Here is a 21,404-nt window from a genome sequence, read left to right on the forward strand (position 1 = left end):
GACCAGTTTTACCATCCAGGCCCCTAAAACCCAAAATTAAAACCAGGGTCTCAAACTTACATGAGCTGCGGGCCACTGCTGACACTGCAGTCTCATTGGACGGTCGCTTTAGTGTTCAAGTAGTACAAAAAACAAGAAAACACAGAAATATTTCAGATTTTTTTTTTTTTTTAACATTTCAAATATCTCTTTAAGAACTTATTTATGGACCACAAGTAGGAGTGACATGGGCCACAAGTGGCCCCCAGGCCGCATGTTTGAGCCCTGTGACCTGTAGCTGTGCTTGTGTTTTTGCAGAGAAAGCACGTTTGTCACAATTGAAACCTTCTCCAAGAAAAACAAGACAAAAGGAAGAAAAATGACATTTGAAAGCTTTATTACATCGAGTTTGCGTACAAGGCGTGTCACGGGTATGTTTCTGACATGAAATATTCACTGAGAAAACTAAACTAACAAAACAATAAATATCAATTACCAGTACTTTGCATTGTGGCCGACACCTGGACTCAGATAAACAGGGCAAAGCTAAAAGAGGCACAGTGGAGCGCTGCGATGCATCAAGACAACACGAGCGCCGTGATGGTTAAAGTGACCGAGCGCTGTGTGAGGACCAACAGAAGATTTTAACAAAGTATTAACATTTGTTCCGCATCTGCGGCGCTCTGCTGCTGTTAGAAATGCACTTTAACATAAATGATCAGGTGCCTTAGTTAGATATGCTTCAAAGAAAAAGCATAAAAGGCCCTAAAACACTGAGCGTAGGAATTCTGTATAGCATCAAAGCAAAATATTTAATAAAAATAGTGCCACAGCTCCTTTAAAAACTCTAAAATACTGCAATGTTTTGGTGCTACACAGACGAGATTAACAGGACTGCAGGTGAAGATGATGAAAATTTAAGAGAGCAGAAACACTGTTATCGCCATGGGAACGTAAAACAACGAAGGAACAAAATCTAGGACGAGGTGAACGGCAGCAAACACAAACTGCAAACACTGCGTTTGCAAGTATCAGACAAATAACTGCAACATTTTCTGTGAACACAAAAGAACCTGCGCTGCCTCGGACCTGGAAGCTCGGACTTCGTATGTTGACAAAAACAAACATTAGAAACAGAGGACGTGTGAGTTTACAGGGTCTGACGTAGAGCTGGGCGATATGAGATTTATTCATATCACGATATTTTTTTTTTCATTTCAGGCGATAACGATATCTATCACGATATAAGCCAAATAACTATATTTGTAAGATTTAAATGTGCTGTTGCTCACAAGTAAAATGTGAAATAATCATCAGCTTGTTTTTATTTAAATATTTATTTCCCATAATAAGTTCAACAGGGTAGATGTACTTAAGGAACATGAGACTTTTTCAGATAAATAAAGGCAAATATTGCAAACTACACAAAAGGCAGCCGCTAAAGCGTTTAAGTTTCAAAATAGAACAAACGAAACAGACTAAATTGTCAATTCCACTTAGAAACAAAATATTAATTCTAAAAATAAATCTTAGTTTGTGTTACAGAAGAACAGACAAAACTGACTAACTTTTGTCAATATCAAATAAACTGAGAACTAAAAGGAAATTCTCAATCTCTCCTTGTTGTATAGCTGAGCTTTTCAAACAGTTTAACAGTTACTTTAGTCTGACAAAAGCCGAATGACGAATTAGCGCTTCCAGTCAGAGACTGAGGCTACGTCCACACGTACACGGGTATTTTTGAAAACGGAGATTTTCCGTTTTCATTTTAAAAATAATCCCGTCCACACATAAAGGCAGAAATGAAGGAAAACGCTGCTATGAACATGCCAAAGCAGCAGGTGGCGCTAGATTCCTAACCGTGCAGAAATGTTGGCCAATCAGAAGTCTAGAAGCCTCGGTGGGAAAAAGTAAACAAAGCTGCGGCATAGAAGCAGAACCGAGTCGTATGTGTGGAGGGACAGTAACTGTGTGTATATGTAAGCATTTAAACACTGCAGAGAGTAGAATTAACAGTATTGTAGAAATTCATTTCACCGAAACAATAACGTGGCGCACAGTGTGACGCATGCACCAGTTTATTGTATTTCCAGACTTGCTTTCGGCACATTTACAGTGCACGCTACTCTGTTTTTTGTCAGACTTGAAATAGCCGAAATACCTTCACACTACGGAGCTTCTATGGCTCTTCCGTTCGACAATCTCTCCGGCGTTGGAACCATCATCTGTTTTCTCTTCGGTCACGCTCGGTTGATTTTTCTAGTCGGCACACTCATTTCCTCCATTACCCGCTGGCTGCTTCCCAAACAAACACACGTGCGGCTTGGCACTTGTGCTGTACGTGTAACAAGTCACGCGACGTGACGCTGCGGCTGTGATTGGTTCGGCTCTGCGCTACTTAATTTGGATTGGCTGACCTTTTTTTTTTTTCTTTTTTTTTTTTAAGAGGACAAGAGCGGCGAGGTCTATCGCGATAGCTTAATTTCTCTATCGAGTAAAAGTTATATCGCGATACATATCGTTATCGTTCTATCGCCCAGCTCTAGTCTGACGCTAACGTGTAAGACACTGAAATAAAGCAGCGTCGAACCTCGTTTACAGGCTACACCTTCGCTGTATCGTCGCTGTCGTTACGTAAACCACTTCCTGTTTCTATTTAAGTCGTCTGCCTCTAAAGGCACAAACGGATCATTTTAATGGTTTCCTTTGTTATTCTTTGGTGGTGTTTATTTCCAGGTACAGTACAACTAAATGTTTCCCCCTCAGTACAAATTGGTAAAGCATAGAAATCATAAAGATGCTCTCCCACATATAAACCGTCTCCTCTCCTCTGATTGGCTGTTACCTGTGCTGTACTTTTAGCATGGATCAGTAACTTCTCATTTGTTACATAAAAGACACACGCACTGCAACTTACACAGCAGCATTAACGCAGTTTTGTGTAGCTAATCTACTTTTCTGATGGCTCGGACACAAACGAAACTCTGCAGCTGCAGTTCATCTCTCGTTAGTTCAGTCATGGAGGGAACCGTGTTGGTATCGTGAGGACGTGAACGTCACATGTAACACTGCTGCTGTTACAGTTTCTTTGCCTGCTCGGCTCTCAGAAAAGACACACTGTGATATTTTCAAAGACAATACATGGGCGTCACAATGACTTACATTCAAAGTGTTGTGGAGACATTTGCTCGTGTCCCCCTAGCACAGCTGTAGTCTACCCTCTAAACGATCCTTCCTTTTCTAATACATTCATTAGACATGATCACCCTGCCAGCCTTCCAGTACCAGGGTAAAAAGTGCAACACAACAACACTTCAACCGCAATTAGACTCTGCAGAGTTGCTGTCAATGAGCGAACGTCTCTTCGCTCCATTTTTAGACACTAATTTTATTTTTTGTGCCATCTGAGGCGACTGTAGGTCATCGAGAGCTTTCGAGGTCAAATTTAATGATATTTTGCACTGATCGACTGTTGACTGTTGACTGTTGACCTCTTTCCAGTACCTCTGCTTTAGCAGTACGTATACTGAGAAACAGTCTGACATGAGCAGAATGACGTGTTTGAAAGCCATAGCGACACATCGGTGAGATACAATACACATTAAAGTCTAGGAAAGGAGCTGCACTGGTAATATAATATATTCTTTACTCGAGGGGAGAAAAGGTTACAGACTGAACGAGCACTCTGAAAATTAAAAAACGTGTTACTATTGATGACAAGAAACTGGAGCAAGTTTTCTATTAATGAAGACGGACGAGTCCAGCTTGAAAAGCAAGAAGGTCGTGGACAGGAGTTCTGCAAGGCATAGTGTGCGTAACTCTGGGCTTAGCTGCCCTGCGTCATGCTCTGCATGTGTTTGGCAATGTCATACACGTAGGTGATGTCCGGCCTCTTCTCCGGGTCCGGGTTGATGCACATATCTACCAATTTCCTCAGCTGGTGGCGCGGACGGGACAAAAAGAAGAGAAACATTGTCAGAGATGCAGTGAAACAAGATCACACAGGAATTTAGAAGAGCAGCTCTAGACAAATCTAACAGTTGCTAACAGCGCCCTCTAGGTGACCTCTCCCGTCATAGCAACAACAACAGAGCAACAGGTAAGCCGACTGAGACGGAGGCGCGTGGCTGGGGTAGCGCGCTAATCATTTATTGGTCTGCTGAATCCACTGTTACCTGAGCACACCCCCCATATGCACGCACACGCGCGTGCACACGCACACAGCTGCCACTCCGCTGCCATCCGGAGACAGTGCTTCCACTTGAAGCGGCGCGCGGTGGCTGATTGGAGCAGATAGACAGGCTCGCAGGCGGAACAGCCACCGCCATCATTAAAAAAAAAAAAAAAAAGATAATAAAAGACGAGGAAAGAAAGGGGGGAAAAAAAACATCTACATGAGGTCGCTATGGTAACCGTCTGCCGACTTCCCGGCCGCTGTTGCGCGGCGCGCGGGCTCGGGCGAGTTTTGTGTATCGGCGCGCGAGCGTGCGTGTGAGCGAGAGGTGAGGCAAAGATGCAAATTCAGACAGTCTGAGAATTAGTCGCACAGAATGGAGATGGGGAGGGCGCCGAGATGCAGATATGTAAAATATTCATGTGCGTGTGGGGGGTGGCGGAGCTGGCGAAGGGAGGCGTGTGTGTGGTGGGGGGAGCATAGATGGAGATGGTTAAATGACACAACAAAGATGAGCAGCTGACAGTTTGCTGCCGATCCTTCAGGAGCATTGTTTACATCCAGACAGGCGCTGCAGGCACCCCCCTCATCTCCATCTCTCCATCGCCCTGTCTCTCGCTCCATCATTCCCTCTCTCCTGCGCTTTGTCTTCCTTTCTCCTGGATGGGGGTGACATGTGGGGCAACGCAGAGGCTCAGCGTGGCGCTCGTGTGTGTGGAAAGAGCTCATGTAACAAATATACACTTGCAAGAACTAAAACACTCACACACACACAGAGCAACCACAGAGGCTTAAAACACCTCACAATTAGCCTTTATCAGGCTAATGAGGTAAATACCAGAGTAAAACAAAAGCCTCTCTCTGCAGGGTAAACGAGCTCACTGGAGACACGAACAGCCATTTAAAATGAGCCTCTGCAGACACACTGGCTACAGATCGGCGGCACTAAAGGTAAAAACCACATCGGCGCGCTTTAAAGTCATACCTGACCATGATGGTTCATACAGTTTATTAAACATATCTGAACTGCAAACTCAAACCTAAACCACAAGGTTAGCTGTGGGGTGATGTCAGTTTGCAGTAGTTTCAATAGCACCAGGCCTCAAACATGATAAAGCGCGACGGCATTCTTGACTTTAATCAGATATGAGGCAACTTTTTTTAAACAGTGCAAATCTAATAAATGTGCCAATAACCGAAAAAGGTTCCAATACCTACACGTGCACGTGCGCCTGTGACTCAGCCTATGAGCATTTCACTACACGCATTTAAAAGAAACAGACGGGGGAAACGCCACCCACACAAAGAGGGCACGCAAACAGAAAAACACGCAGATTCATGCACATGTCAGCACTAATCAGCAATAAGGTGATCTTTAACCGCAGCCCGGCTGCATTACGTTTCTGCGCACGGATCAGTCTTCGCAGAATTACGGCAGACGATTTAACGTTGACTAAAGGAAACGTGACACTCTGGCACATTTGGTTTCACCCCACCGTCGAGCGCGGCCAGATGCTTTTGATACGCGCGGCTAAAATCGTATCCAGCCTTCTGATCACAGTCCTGTGCTGCAGCTCAGGCAGACGGGTGGATTTCACCGACATAAAAATATAATTTAAGTGTTCGATATAAGTAAAAGGAAAGTGGCATCAAGAGAAAGAGACAGGGATTTGTATTAAAGACTATGGCGGCTGCTTTACAAACACTGAACAAGTCTATATTTATTCTGTTCCTGAGAAGTAAAAGGCAGCTGATACGAGTACTTACCTCCTCTGAATAGTGATCTGAGGGAAGAGGGGGGTAGTCACACTGTTCTATCTTCTTACAAAGTGAGTAGAGGTTCATCTTATCCCCATAGAACGGACTCTGTAAGGCTGCCATCTGAAGCACAGACATAAGAAGACGTGGAGAGAGACAGAAAGTGGGAAAAAGACAAGAGCAGTCAGTGAGTGAAGTTAAAACGGGAAGTAAAACACCCAATCAAGCTCTCAACAGGTGGCAGGCAGACGGCTCTGCACCCTGTGCTAACAGTAGAGTCTGCAGCTCTGCTACTGACGTGCATCCTATTGATTATTATGGGGATTGGGTGCAGGAAGACAACAAGTCAATATGTAGAGCTTTGTGTACATATCAGCACATCCCGGTCTAAACTTCAGCCGAACCAAAACAAAACAAATCCACTGGAAGCTTCTCGCTGCAGGCTGGTGGACTTTCCTGCGATGCTGACAATGCGCTGCCAGACGAGTACGTATATTTTCTAGAAAACAAACGCAAGCGAGCAGAGCAGAGGCAGGGCAAATGGGAACGAGCAGGAAGAAGGGAAAGCGCATGGAAACCTTTGTGAGTGGAAGGAGGTGAAGGATCCTCGCTGCCTTTCTAAGAATAATGAAAGACGCACGCCATCTTTCCCAGACTCGGTGACTGACTCACTTCCTCTTGTAGAAAGGTGAAGCCTGCAGCACACTTGCATAACAAGCAGCCGCCAAATGCTTACTGTTTTTCTGATTCAGTGCTTTCAAAAACAAGCAGCGTGTAAGTGCTCGGTCATTATCACTGCTGTGTGTGAGAAAGTGCTCAGAGCTTCCTTTTTATTCACGCACCAAAAACACATTAAATAGGAAATTGTGAGTTGCAGTAAGAGTACAATCAAAGTCGAATCACTCCTGGGTGATCTCGTGATCTGTACAGTCTATTTGTGAGAAACACTTCTCTCTTCGATTTGTTTGCTACCTGCAGGCTGCCGATCATGTGTCTGTAACAAAACTAGTGACCGGTACGTGAGCTTATTCCAAACTTCAGAAAAGCAACTGGAAAGAAGAGCGGGCCAATCAGTGGGAAGATTACACCTTACTATTTGAAGCGTTGCTCAGGTGTCCCTCGGAGAAAGTACAGTGTGTGTTTGACAATCTGCTAATTGGTAGCGTGAAAACAGATGAGAACAAAGTCTCCATACAAGAATCCAAATGCAAAGCTTCCACACAGAGTACAGCAGGTTAGTGAGAATACACCACCTTCAGCAAAATGAGAAGCTGCAGAGGAAAATATGTCTGTGTGAATCGGACCGACAAAGAGAAAGGAGGAAGTGTTTGAGGTAAAAGAATAAAGAGGCCATCTAGTGTCACACACAAACTCATTGGATTATTTCAGCTTCCTCACAGACTATTTTTCTGTCTTCATCAGCTAACACGTACAGTCGAGCGCTGCAGAGACAAGAAAACAGTCGTGCCTAGTGTGCTGGTGTTTCTAATGCACCAGTACAAAGTAGCTGGTTTAATCATGGCTGCCTTCAATGAAACGTTTCAAATTTAGAGCAAAGAAAACACGTTTCCCATCAGCCAGATCTCGGCTGTCCAAGCCCGCGGAGGGAAATCAAGACGACGGCAGCAGCGTTTACAATCGTGTTAATTATTACATGAATGCTGTTCATTAGGGCTGGGCTATATCATACCGCTCACGGTAATACCGGTGTGATGTTGGGCAACGATAAGAAAATGAAATATCGCGGTAGACTATGGGTAAAACGCGCATGCGCAGTGCCTTTGTTTACATACACACATGACGGCGACGCAGAATGAGAAGAGCGAAAGCGGATCGTTGAATGAAACAGATGAACCTGAACTGGTTTGTAAAAATGCTGCAGCTTCACTGGTGTGGAACTGGTTTAGCTTTCGTCCGTCAGATACACAACAAAGCACTATTTTTGGTAGCGCATGCTAGCGGGCCGTCGTTATTACCATGTTGTTTGGAAAATACGGCGCACTTAAAATCAATCCTTTGATTTGTCTGAAAGTCGACAGAGCCCCTTATAATCCCGTGTGCCTTATGTATGAACTCTGGTTGTGTTTACTGACCTCGGAACGATTTTATGTACATGGCGCTCAAAAATCTGTCAAATGTTTCAGTACGACTTTGCTGAGCTACGAAGCCGCACTGCTTGATGGATTGTCGGAGCATTACGGCTATTGTAGGCGGAGCCTCGCGGAGTGATACGTACTGTGCTTCAACATAATGTTACCGTACTGTGTGTGTGTATAACCTCTTTAAGTTCTGTGGATATTATACATGGTTATGCTGAGGATATGTCGGCCAGTTTCCACTGGAAACGCCTTTTGGTTAAACTGTCAGCGAGGAATTTGCACTGTTAAATTTTTATATAACTTTAATGCACATAAAAAACAGCTGCTTGTGTAAGTGAAAATACATTGATGTGTTTTTTTTGCACTAATAAAGTTGAGGAGTTGTAAAGTATTTTGTCTAGTGTCAATTATATCGTCAGTTATATCGTTATCGCAAATTTTCAAATGTATATCGTGATAAATATTTTTGGTCGCCCTGCTCTGCTGTTCATGCTCACAAAACACATCCAGTGAAAGAGAATCTCCCTCTGTTGTCTGTGAACACCTCTCTGCCTCGACTGCAAGACCAGCAGCTGACAGCTGAATATTCATGCACGTCATCAATGATGCACTTCTGTTATTAACAAAGTCACAATTTAAAACCTGATCCTGTCGTTACCAAGGCGAGCAGAAGCAGCCGTGTGCACACTCACAGGACGACTGAAGGATGCTAAATGTTACACAGCTGATTAGCACACGCGTGGACTCAACAAAAACAAGTAATACTGGTGAACGTTTGCACAAAAGCACCTTCCCACATAGATGGTGCTCCACATTTAACACACACACACACACACACACACACACACACACAGTACTACATTTAAAAAGCCATTAACACAGGCGGCAACAAGTTAAGGTATTATTATTCCAACATGTTAATTACTCAGTGTGCTATAGCTATGGACCCTTATTTAACATGCATTTCCATAGACAACAGCTCACTACCTGCAATTAAATGACCATCTAATTAGTCATTCATTGCAGCTTGTAAATAAATCATCTGCCCAACAAGGCTGCTGAACCTATGAGTCATTTGCCACCGAGGTCAGTGGACATCTTGCCCTTTCATTTCAGAATCCAATCACTTTTGAATAACCACAGTCGATACCTGAAAATGCCAAAGCTCGCAGTGTTAGGCGCTCTGCTCACTCCCATGTTAAAAAAACAACAACAAGACAAAAACAGAAAAAGACTTTTTTTTGACAAAGATCATCATCATTACTCGATTCATTTCTACATGTAAAAATACACATTTCTGTCCATGTTCAGGTTTCATATTTTGAGGTATCCATGTAAGAATTAGCGGTTTCCAAAAATCCAGATTTCCCAATTAGCGAGTGAGACGGAGGGAGAGAAAGGGAGAAAAAAGAAGAGCTGCACTCCACACAGCAGCGTGTGAAGGGTTAAACAAGACCCCGTCGTATTTTCATGCATCTTCTGCTTTTGACAGATGAAAAATGTCAACTGTCCTGTTTGTATTTGGGAGTTTTTGCACTATTCATCTGCTTCATTAGTGCCTGCTGCTCCTAGCCCCTGACAGCTGCCGGCCCCCTGCTCACACACACACACACACACCATAAAGATGCATACCCACACACACACAAACAAACACACACTCACTCCTTTTTTCAGACTGTGTCGTCGCAACGGTTTAGATGATTGACTCACTCTCTGACCCCTGAGCCCCCGGTGTGTGTGCGCGATTGTGTGTGTATGCTTCATTGATATTCGAGAGACATACAATGCACACGCATGCCTGCTGTCTGTCTGAGGGCTGTGAGCTGCTGGTGGCAGAACACACGCGCACGTAGGTTTGTGCTTCTATATTTGTGAGGACCATCGCTGACACGATGCACTTCCCAGCCCCTCGTCCTGAAATGTAACATCACGGCTTCACAGGGAAACCCCAATGCAAACCACCACCTTAGCTGATTTATATCCTAACTCTAAACCAACTCGTAACCCTCGAGCAGCTGTTTCAAAGTCTATCATAAAGTAATGACCATCAGAACAGCCTCACGTCAAACGTTCCCACTCTGCTCTGCATTAGGCCAGGTCATGTATAGGTAGCATCCCTCCCTAAAAGGTCTGCATAGGGCCTTCCAGTGTAATTAACATTGATCTCACACGCTCGCTCTCCAGCTCCTCTCCCTGTACACCAATTAAAGGAGCTGCGTGAGACTCCCGCCTCCCCCCTCCCAACCACCTCCATCCCTCGAGTCTTAACGGCCTGAGACTAAAGAGCTCCTCACAAACCCTCAGTTATAAATAAAAATACACATCGAACCATAAATGTATCAAAATAAAAACTATATTTGTGTTTTCATCCTCTCTCTTTCTCACATATGCACCTACACGCCTGCAGCACTAGTTTGGTTTCACATCACAATGTCAGGCCTGCCTTTAGACACTGTGTGTGTGTGTCTGTGTGTGTGTGTGATCGACTGCCTAATTAAAATCTACAAATAATATTTTGTTAATAAAGTTTGACAGATAAGCAGGTAGAGCCACTTTTATTCATGCTTCAGTCGCAGCCCGAGAGCAAACGAGGAGCTTCAACAACACAGAAAAAAGCCTTTAAAACCAGAAATCTCTGTTTCTGCCACACAGAGGGTTAACCACAGCTCATCACATGCAAACGCCAGCTGCTCAGAGGACCCGGCATTTTTGGGCCTCGTAAAAGCTCCAGCAAAACAAGAGGGGAGGGGGCGTGGGCACAGTCAGAGGTACGGATGGTTACGCTTCATACAGGAAGGAGACGCATTCCAGTAAAACTTCTTGACATATTCTCCTCCTCCAACTTTAAGACCAAAACAGAAACCGCAAGAGATCTATGCAAGCAGGCGACCCACAGTGCGTGTGTGTGTGAGTTTGTGCGAGTGCGTGAGTGTGTGTGTGTGTGTGTGTGGTACTGATTCAAGTATGAGGTGGTTTCGACTGTAACGAGCGCTAGCAGACAGCAGTCTCATTGCCTGCCCTGCAACCATGTGACCATGTCGCCGTGGGAGACAACCCAGCTGAGCGTCCCCGTTTACGGCGGTGTCGGCGGTTTGGGCGGAGGGCGCGGGGCCAGATGATGTAATGAAGTTGGACACAACAAGAAGGGGATCAAACAGAATGGGAGATGAAGACGGACGCAGATACAATGACCAGGTATTGACGTGCGGCCCCCTGGACCCGAACTTAACCCCCAGGCACGAGGATGAAAAACGCAGGCTCTCTCAAACTCCCTGGGTTACAAACGCACGCGCGCTCGCGGACGCACGCGCTCAGAAACCAGCGCGATCCTCCTATTGTAGTGAAATCAATGAGCACCGAAGGGATCAGGCGTGGATTTCTGTGTGAATTCCTTATGCCTGAAGGTTAAGTGAGGAAAAGGAAGGCATTCGGAGAAAGCTGAAGATGTGAGCAAAGAGGAATGGAGAAGAGAGTTTTGGAGAGAGGCAAGTTTCCAGACAACGAATGCACCGCGGAGCCCTCTCAGTAAGAACAGTGCAAGGCGAGAGGCTGCTCTTCAAAGAGAATATGCATGGCGTGGTGAGCGCTGCTCTGGTAACAATAAGCTTGTAAAATCTTTATCTCCACAGGCACCTTGCATGGCTCACCTTGACCTGATGGCTGGAGTTCTGTCTTTGCTCTTGTACCTGCAGTACTTTCTCTCTGAATGAGCACCCCCCATCCTTCTCCTCGCTCCAGCAATCTACTTCCCCGCTCTCGCTTTTTTCCTCTTTCACTTCTTCCCCTCTGCTCCCAAACCTTCCATCTCCTCTCTTTTCATTCACTCTTATGGCTCCTGCCTATTCCCCCACCCTTCTCCAGCTTCCTATATTGTTCATATATAGATTCCTAAACTTTTTCACCCTCCATCTTTCTTCCTTGCCTTCTGGCTTACTCAAAGAGAAACAGTCTCATCCATTTTTCACTTTTGCTCTCGAGCTCACTCCCAGATTCTCCTCATCTCTGGTCTCCATCGTACTTTCTCTGCATTTGGTCTAGACTGTGACGCCAGTGAAATGCATGAAAGATCAAAGTGCTGTGTGCCAGCTAAAAGTGGAAAACAATCGATGCAGCACATGATGAAAGTTTTAACAAATGGACAGACAGCGGCCTGCTGGAAAATGTTAATGTAACACCAAAGTCTGATGTGTAAAGAGTAAAGGCTGGGACTGTTGTAGGCGTGCCAGACCCAGTGCAGCCCAGCTGTTTTCTTAACAGTAACAGGAGCGGCTTCCATGCAAGCAATCACACAAACACACAGAAACACTGAGTGTGACCTACAGCATCCACATCCTTCAACCAACCACAGACGTGCGCTGCCGCAGTGCATTGTGGGGAGCTAATTAGCATGAAGGACTGTGGTCTCTGAGCAACCATGACCTGCAAGCTGAGCTCAAACTTCTTCCTTACGCGTTCTCCACCTCTGTGCCTGAGGCGCTTTAGAGAAGGTGTAGTCACTGGTGCGTTGAAATGCAGCCCAAATGATCAGCAGCTCAGGGGAATCGGGAGAGACGAGGGGAGGAAAATGTGGGCATTTCCTCAGCCCGCAGTGTGTTTCTGACTTTGTGCCCGGCCGTGTGTGTCTGCGCGGGAACGCCGGCGAGCTGCGATGTCAGATTGACTGCTATCATCCGTGTCTATCATCGTTCTGCTCCTCACTCCTTTCCCTTTGTTCCCTCTGTGTGTGCTCCTCCCGGGCTTGTCTCCACTCAGTGTGGTCTACAGCAGCGCCCTGTGGTGGTTTGCTCCCGACTAATCAAACTAGTCAGTGTCACCGGAAAGCTTCATCTAAAACACATGGCCATGTCAGTTCCCTTCACTCAGCAGACTCTCAATGTTTAGCAGGTCTACAGAACAGACTGCGAGGCCTGAACGAGCCGCGATCAGACGAGAGGAAAACAACAGCGACAGAACATCTAGAAGATAATATCACTAACGAAGCGTGCGTGTTTGTATTTTTCCCATTACTGCTTGTGTGTACATATCTTCATGCACGACAATGGATGAGAACGGGTTGTTTACACGTGTCAGCTCATGTGTTCTCGTGTCACTCCTACCGTCAAGTGCGAGGTGACAGTGTGTGCACGCGTTCCCAGTTTACCTCATAGAGCAGGCATCCTAGCGACCAGATGTCAGATTTGAAGTTGTAGCCGTTTTCATGTATCCTCTCCGGTGACATGTAGTAAGGAGTACCCACTGGAACATGGTGGAAGGAGGAAGGGGGGAGAGAAGTGGACGAAACAGGAAACAGGACAAAAACAAAATGAGCGTTAACATTTTGCAAACCTGTTTCTCCTCCACATCAACAACGACACCCACACGGCTCACATGGTGATGGAGCTTCAACGTGTTTTTGTAACAAAGTGTGTCGTCTGTGTCATTTTGAAATAAGCTTGGATGTGAGGTCACATATCAGCACACATACCAGGACCATGCATGCAAGTTCAAGACAACACAAAGCTGTGTACACACACACACACACACACACACACACACACACACACACACACATCAATCACTTTTGATTACTGGGGCTCCGTAATGATCTGAAACAGCAGTCAGAGGATACGCCCGGGGAGCGGTCGGCCCGTTTCTGGTTTTGAAACTCAAGAATCCCAAACTGCCACAGCGAATGGCAGCGCTCCAGGAAATCAGACCGTCAGCCAACTGGACACAACCAGGAGCCGCAGCTCGGCATACAGTCGTAACTCTGCAGGATGAGTTTGATGCAAGCTTTGATTTTTTTCATCTGCTTTCTGTTTATTGTGATTTCCCATGTAAAAGTCTACCAAGCACACCAGCAGAGGCTTTTTATTAGTCACATATAAAAGATGGGAATTTCACCAGCACCATAACCTGCTGAAAACACCTCAGATCATGTGAATAAAGTTAAAGATAAACAGCTAAATATGCTCAATAATAATCAACATTAGCTTGAATGCATTTTAGGCTCCACGCTGATTATTAACCTGACACTAAGCGGTTATTTTGTATCAGGCTTTATTACTTCAGTGGTCAGTTTTTAACTTAAAAGTCAATTCACGCACTGTAATCGATGTTTCCTCTAAGCCCAGATTTTGGCACACCTCTGCAAAGCGTGATTTTAGCTTTAGTCTTGTAACTAATGTGACGACAGCGCTTCAGAATAACATCACTAGTTAAACAAAAACGCTTCCTGCTGAGTCATGAATCCTCTTAGAAAATAATGTCATCACTCAGAAAATCCTCTGAGATCAGAACAAAGTCAAACGGGCTCTAGATGCTGGAGATATGAACCCTTTGATTTTTGTTAAGGAGCATCAATGAGAGAAGGAACATTTATTTATTGCAACAGGCTGCTCTGATCCTAAAACAAGACTGCAGAAGCACCCTTTTGTTATCCTCCTCTCTCGCAGTTGTTTGATTTAGTGAAGCCAAAAAAACCAAAAACATATAACCTGGTTCAGTATGTTAAACTTCAGTCCAAGCCCTGCCTCATTTAACTTTCTTATTCTGAGGTGTAACCAATAGAATTAAATCTTAAACATTATGTGATGTTACAGACTGACTGAAATCATTGCAGGAGTGTTTTTATGGCTCCGAAACACACAAAAAGTATTAATTAAATGGGGTGGTGTTTCTTCTTTGTTTGTTTGATCCAAACCTGATCAGTCTTGCCTCAAGCACATAAACAAAACGTGTCACGGGAAACGTGCAGAGCCGGGAGTAAGAGTTTTTATGGACTTGTTGAGTTTAAAATACACACAAACGCTGAGGGAAGCTGGGAGGGCAGGAACGGCTCTCGAGCGGAAAGAACTCGGGAGAAACGTCAGCCTGCGTGAAAACGTAACTGCCGTCTTAGCGCTCTCTTACGCTGGCGTGCGGGGCTATTCTGCACATTAACAGGTCTGAGGAAGCTCGAATCCTGTAACTGCATTTAATAAAACTATTACAGAAAGGGCATTAGATTTGAAGTCTGTGGGAACTGAAATGACGGCTTTAATTTCGATGCAGATCTAATTGGGTTGAGAAAACGTGTTTTTCTGTTAAATGTGTGATTGTGAATAATGAAGTGTTACCTGTCAGTCCGAAAATAATCAGCATCGGCAGAGAAGAAGCCAGAGAGCCAGTGGAAGAATACATGATACTGGGAATGGCTGTTTTAATTGGTCATCAGGTTGTGTGTGTGTGTGAGGTCTCATGGTGCGGTCTGAACAGGCTCCCTTAACATTCATTATTAGTTGATTAAAAAGAATGAGCTTCTCTTATGCTAATAGTGGCATAAAAAAGGCAGCGGCGGCGGCTCGGCTCCTTCAGCAAGCTGAATTAAGGCCACATTACTTATTCATGCAAATAAATTGAAAGTCATGTTGGGATTGATTTCCATTATTGTGAATAGCAATGACAACACTGTATTCTCTGCCTAACAGGATAAGTGTTGTATAGGAGGTGAGAAGCCATCCACAATAAAGCCCGTGCACTCGTGAATCTGCTGCAAATGTAACCAAAGCTCGTCCCCTTTTAGATACAACTATTGATTAGACTGCACTCACTGTAGCTTGTAACACTGTCATATTAATGCTAAGTAAAGCATTTACATTACCAGGGTAACCCTCCTCTAATCTGTGTGCCGCTCCAAAGCTATCGCTGCGTTTCTCATTAGCAGCCGTTCTGAACCAACCCCACACCAGTGAACCCTTTATGGTTTTCTTTGCATTTATATTATGCCTCTGTGTTTATGCCCGCTTTAACCAACATAACCAAGGCTTTAACGCGTAAAATCCCAAAATCATTTCCAACATCGACCTATGCGATCCTCCCCTTCTGTTTTTTCCTTTTCCTCGTTCACCCCCAGAACTCATCGTTAACACCTTTCTCATTACAGGTGTTAATTACAGGTATATTATATTACTGCCAATCGGCAGTAATAAGTAGTTATTCACTTCCTCTTCCCGGTCCTGCTCTTTCTTTCAATCGTTTTCTTGCTTAAATGCAAGTATCCACCTTAAATCTAAGTAACTCAGCAGCTCGGTGTTCTTAATACTGATTTGATTTTTTTGGTTGGTATTATATCTGGAAGTTTGGATACTGTGCACATTAATGTGCACGCACATTGCAAATTTCTGCATGATTATCTACCTCTGCATGAGCGTGTGCATAAATTCAGACCGTATGAATGTGCATCTGTGTGCACAGACACATCCATACATGAGACAAAAAGACTGTCTCTCTCAGCGTGGGCAAGAGTGTAAAGAGAAAATGTGTGTGTGTGTGTGTGTGTGTGTGTGTGTGTGTGTGTGTGTGTGTGTGTGTAGGGGGGGGGGGGGGGGGGGGGTGTCTGCAGCTGACTTGAAAGCCTAGGAGCTGACAGGCTGTATGCCTGGACCTCCATCTCAGCTCCACCGCCCTGCTCTACTGTTCAGCTGTGTGGCTGGGCTCATTACATACCCACGCGATTGCGCACACACACACACAGACACACACACCTCTTCCTCACAGTTTTTCTTTCCATCCTTCTTTCTCGCGTTCCTTCTTCTCCTCCATTTTTCCTGTCACTTTTGTCATATTCTGCTCTTACTCTGCTCCTACTAACTTTTCTTTCCTTTTTCTCCTCTTCTTCTGTCACTCTGTCACACTCTTCTCTAACACCTGGGACATCTACACTTCTTTTTCTGTTTCTTTGTCACCCTTTCTTCATTTCTTATGCTTTTTTCCTTTTGTGACATTTTGCTTTCTCCTCTCTTTCTCACTTCACTCTTTCAGTATTGGTTCCCTTCTACTCTCAGATTCTAGTATCCTCGCACCTTCTCCATCTCTCTCCTTCACCTACACCTTCATCCTTATTTGACTAAAGTCAAAGCACCAGAGGGAGGGATGGAGAAAAGCTATAGCCAGAGAGGTGGCAAAGAAAGAGAGGAGACAGCACGACACGCTCCTAGTCCTTAATGTGGGCAGGTCTCACTAACCTATAGACGCTACACGCCTCTATAGAACGAGATCATACATAAATATCTGCATGTGTGCAATTAATCATTCAAACATCTCACATGTATCCTTCACAAGCTTATTCAAATTCATGGAAGACCATGAGACAGCCCTGGAGAGATGGAACTAAATATATTTATGCCAAGGTTTGATTTAATTTAGTTTTGTTGTTTACTGCACTTTGTATGAACTTTAATTAATAATATTATAGAATTAACAAAAAAACATTATAAAAATATTATTTGCATACTTAAATCTAAAGAAATATGTTGATAGCATCAGATTAATGGGGGTATTCAAGTTGACCCCTCTGCTTGTCCTCTGTCGGCCTAAAGAGGGCGCTGTGGACTCAGCGTTTAATGAGCAATCACAGGCGCTTTCACCCCGCTCTGCAGGCACTGCAGCTGATAGGGCTTCTGTTGACTTGATCATGTGATTCACACTTTCTCAAAGGCTGAGCCGCTGCTGTACGAGGCTGAGAATAGCACGCTGTTTGTGGTAATAACAGTCTGACATAGGGAAGTGAGACGGTGTGAACGGCAGTACTTATATTTGTCCAAGGAATTCTTCTTTTTTCCTACTTTTTCCAATCTATGAAGTATCTGAAATTGCCCAGGGGATACTGGATAGCACCTTCATGTACCGCAGAAAGGCCAAGTTATAACCAGTGTTCCCGAGTCCCATCAATGATCAGTAACACGTTTTATTATATTTTTCTGGGCATTCAACTATTTCACTAAAGCAGTGCAACACATCACTTGACCATTTTAATACAGAACATGCAGAAAAAGGACGGACAAGCACAACAAAGAACACACGTGCAGTTTCTGGGCTATATTTCTAAAACACTCAATAAAGTATCTAAAATCATTTGCATGAAATAAGCAGCCGTCGCTTATTTGTATGTGCTGTTGCTAAGATGCTGCGTTTAAACACCACAACAAAAAATGGGAATTTTGTATGAATTTTAACCAATAATTATTCTAAAAAAGAGAATTTTTTTCTTACTTGGGGAAGATTGCCAGCATGCCTCTGTGTCTATACTAAAATAGAGACTTTATTAAACACACTCAGCACAATGCTGTCCTCTCTCCTGTTGACATGTTCCAGATTTAAAATAGTGACGCATCTGTTCATGAAGTCTATTACACACAAAGAGGAGACGGACTAAAAACACCAAACAGTGCAGAAAACTAATAACTTGAATGCAAAGAATCTTTTTTGTGCTAAAAACCAAACTATTGGCCGTCAGGTCATCCCAACACCGTGCTGTTCCTTAACAATAAAAACTATTGCACTGACTGCAGTCATGTGGCTATATGATATGTCACATTTTAAAATTAACCAAATGGACAAAGACCTAATTACTGCGGCGGCTTCAATGACAGTTCCTGAAACAAAAATAACGCAGTTTTATTTCCTCTGTGACACAAACACCCATCAACTCTACAATAACCGCGATTGTAAAGCGGCGCAGTCTCAATCGGACCTCTGTGTCGCCAGCCTCAGTTTTCATCTGTGTCAGGGTTAAAGGTCAAGGTAACAGGAAGCAGCTAAGTGGCCAGCGGAGGTGCCGGGCACAGAACGGCGCAGGCAGAATGACTACATGACACATGGCTCTGAGCTGCCCGTGCCTAATGAAACACATCCAACACTGGGAGATTACTGAGCAGTGGGGGTTGTTGGTGTATCCACATATGTACAGAGTGCTATAACTTACCCAGCGAGTGAGCAGCAGTTGTTTTAGAGCTGAAGAATCGCCCCAGTCCCAAGTCTCCTAGCTTAACTACTCCAGTAGCTGTGATGAATACGTTGGCTGGCTTGATGTCTGAAAGTGAAGGAAAAGTGACAGCTTGCAAACGATAATTTCTTCATATTAATTCAGGAAAGTTTTACTTTTAGTCTCTACCAAATAAACATGACTGAACTGGAAGCATAAAGTCCATCATTGAAAATATCATTTGGACATTAACATAGTTTCAAACACCTTGGTAATGTGACCCACGTCGGGCTTTGAAATTTACTACTCCCGTATAACTGTAAGCGGCTTTTGAATAGGCCGTCTCTGCTAAGTGGTCATTAAAGCTCAGAGCTCAGGGTTCATTAGTGTCCCTGAGCCCTAATCAAAGTCAGTCCAAACGGAAGTACATCACCTGTAGCTGTGCGTGTGCGTGTGTGTGTGTGTGTGTGTGTGTGTGTGTGTGTGTAGCCTATGCATGTGAATCCAGGACTCGACTTGACTGGGCCCTATTCAAAGCACGTGTGCCCATAAACACTGTGTTCTCTGGTCTATGTATTGTTTAACACCTACACTTAAGCCCCCGCCTTATGAAACACGCTCATTCACACTAAAGAAAATTCACTTTAAGCACATTGACTTTGAACTAAAAAGCACCTTTACAGAAAAACACTGAACATTTTCCAACATTTTTCAGCATTCTCACTTCAGTTTAGCGAGCTACTAAAAATACTTGAACAGCTCGCGCTGCCAGACGTGGATCCAACTTACTAACAGTTATAGACCATAAACTGTTTTTAAGTGGACGTCTTCACTGAATGTTTCTTTTAGTCTTGGACTAGACTTAGTCCACGTCTGGGAAACCTACTGACAGCCAGTGCACCAAACTACTCATAAGTTCTTTTTCCTTATGTTGTGTAATAATACACTCAGGATTACATCAGATTTTATACGAGCTCTACTGGGTCTCGTAGTTAAATCCAGTCCATTTCTTGTCACTCCCGTGCTGAGAGCAGATCAGTGCACACAAATTTGTAAGTAATCTTAAATATTCAAGGTAGCACAGAATCCCAAAAACTAAAATAAACGACAAATTTAAGGGATTTTCCAAGACTTGTAATGAATGAAAAAGTCCTCTAATTGTTTGTGTTAATAAGAGCGTGTGTTGTGTGCATACCTCTGTGCATGACTCTCCGAGAGTGCATATGTTCAAGCGCACTGCAGAGCTGAACAAAGTACTTCCACACTGTTTTCTCTGGGATAAGCCTTCTCTGCTTCTTAAAGTGCTGTGAAGTAAATACACACACACACACACACACACACACACACACACACATACACACACACACACACACACACACACACACAAACAATCAGGACATCAAAGTAAAAATGACATACAAGTGAAGGAAAGAACAAACAAAACATTTTTATTATAAATGGAAAAAGTCCCGTGTGGCACAGAATACAATTTCAAGTGTGTGTCTTTGTACAGTATCGCTCCCGTTCTCTGCGACTCCGCTCCTAATGCGACCCAGACTCTCGTCTAGCTCTGTCCATTTGCTTAACCGAGCTCCGTCTCATTTTCTCTATGGTCTACAATAGAAAGCACATGCATCCTCAGAGACAGGCAGAAGAAATTTGTGGTACCATCTAAAATGCTCCCATCTGGCACGCAGCACTTTTGTTAGGTGCAGCTTTCTGTGGCACGGTGGCTCCAGTAGTTTAAAAGGTTTATTTATTTATTTCCGGAGAGCCGAGTGTTCTCATTCATCAAACTGGTCCCTGTCAAGAAAAGGCCTCGTGATGACAGAGCTTATTGACCTACGATGGCTGAAAATAAGAACCGATGATAGGAGCTCCTCCTCAGACAGCAGTGCAGACTAACCAAATGCATAAAGTATGGCTGACATCAGAGTTTTATGGGGTGGCTCCTATTGCAGGGTGTAAAAAAAAGCCTGGCTTGTATGCACACGAGAATTAAGTATTTAGAACAAATTATTTAGAAAAATTCAAAGTGGAACACTCCAGTAAGTTACCTGCCTGAAACGCTGATGCACTGCTCACACACCACCAAAGGTTAATAACATATGTAATTGAAACAGGAATGTGCATGTATGATGTATATGATGATTGAGTAATACTAGTGGAAACTGACTGTATCGGCCCGTGGCTCTGGCTGTCGCTGCTCTGCTTCAAATCAGACCAAATTTAATGATGCCGGGAGAACAAATAGTAACAAAAGTGGCTACTTTTAAAATTGTTACTATAAACAATGTTACTGTAAACAATTCTAAACTTCAGGGCCAATAGCAACAGCAATGCTTAAAATGATCATCAATAAACATATTTTGTTTCCTTATTTTCTGTTTGTAAACATTTACTCGAACGTTTTCTGTTCACACAGTTACACCTAGCTTAAGGCTGCGCTCTTTATTTAGTAACAAGCTGCAGTTTTAAGGTCGTTCCCGTCTTCATCACATTTCATCTGAAACATTTAGCAAACATAAAGTGGAAATCATGCTACAACTAAAAATAGGCCCCCGACACTGTGACAACAATGTTGTTTGTCGATATGTTAAAATCAGTCAACATGAACAATTTCAGCGAGCCAAACGTCTGATGTTTGATATCGCTGCATTATGCAATCTGT

At 43.9% G+C, this 21,404-nt stretch overlaps 1 protein-coding gene across 2 annotated transcripts in view; it reads right to left on the reverse strand.

The window, feature by feature from the left end:
- Window positions 1–359: 359 nt before the first annotated feature.
- nek7 (NIMA-related kinase 7) overlaps window positions 360–21,404 on the reverse strand; it is a 63,021-nt gene continuing 41,976 nt past the window's right edge. For both annotated transcript variants that reach the window (XM_004553771.4, XM_004553772.4), the window contains exons 6-10: window positions 19,929–20,037; window positions 18,734–18,841; window positions 13,151–13,245; window positions 5,921–6,034; window positions 360–3,916 (exon numbers count right to left, since the gene is read on the reverse strand). In XM_004553771.4, coding sequence (XP_004553828.1) covers window positions 3,806–3,916; window positions 5,921–6,034; window positions 13,151–13,245; window positions 18,734–18,841; window positions 19,929–20,037 — 537 coding nt within the window. In that variant the 3' untranslated portion in view covers window positions 360–3,805. The remainder of the gene's footprint in view (window positions 3,917–5,920; window positions 6,035–13,150; window positions 13,246–18,733; window positions 18,842–19,928; window positions 20,038–21,404) is intronic.

The sequence above is a fragment of the Maylandia zebra genome, linkage group LG17 (assembly GCF_041146795.1).
Source record: "Maylandia zebra isolate NMK-2024a linkage group LG17, Mzebra_GT3a, whole genome shotgun sequence".
NCBI classification, from domain to species: Eukaryota; Metazoa; Chordata; class Actinopteri; order Cichliformes; family Cichlidae; genus Maylandia; species Maylandia zebra.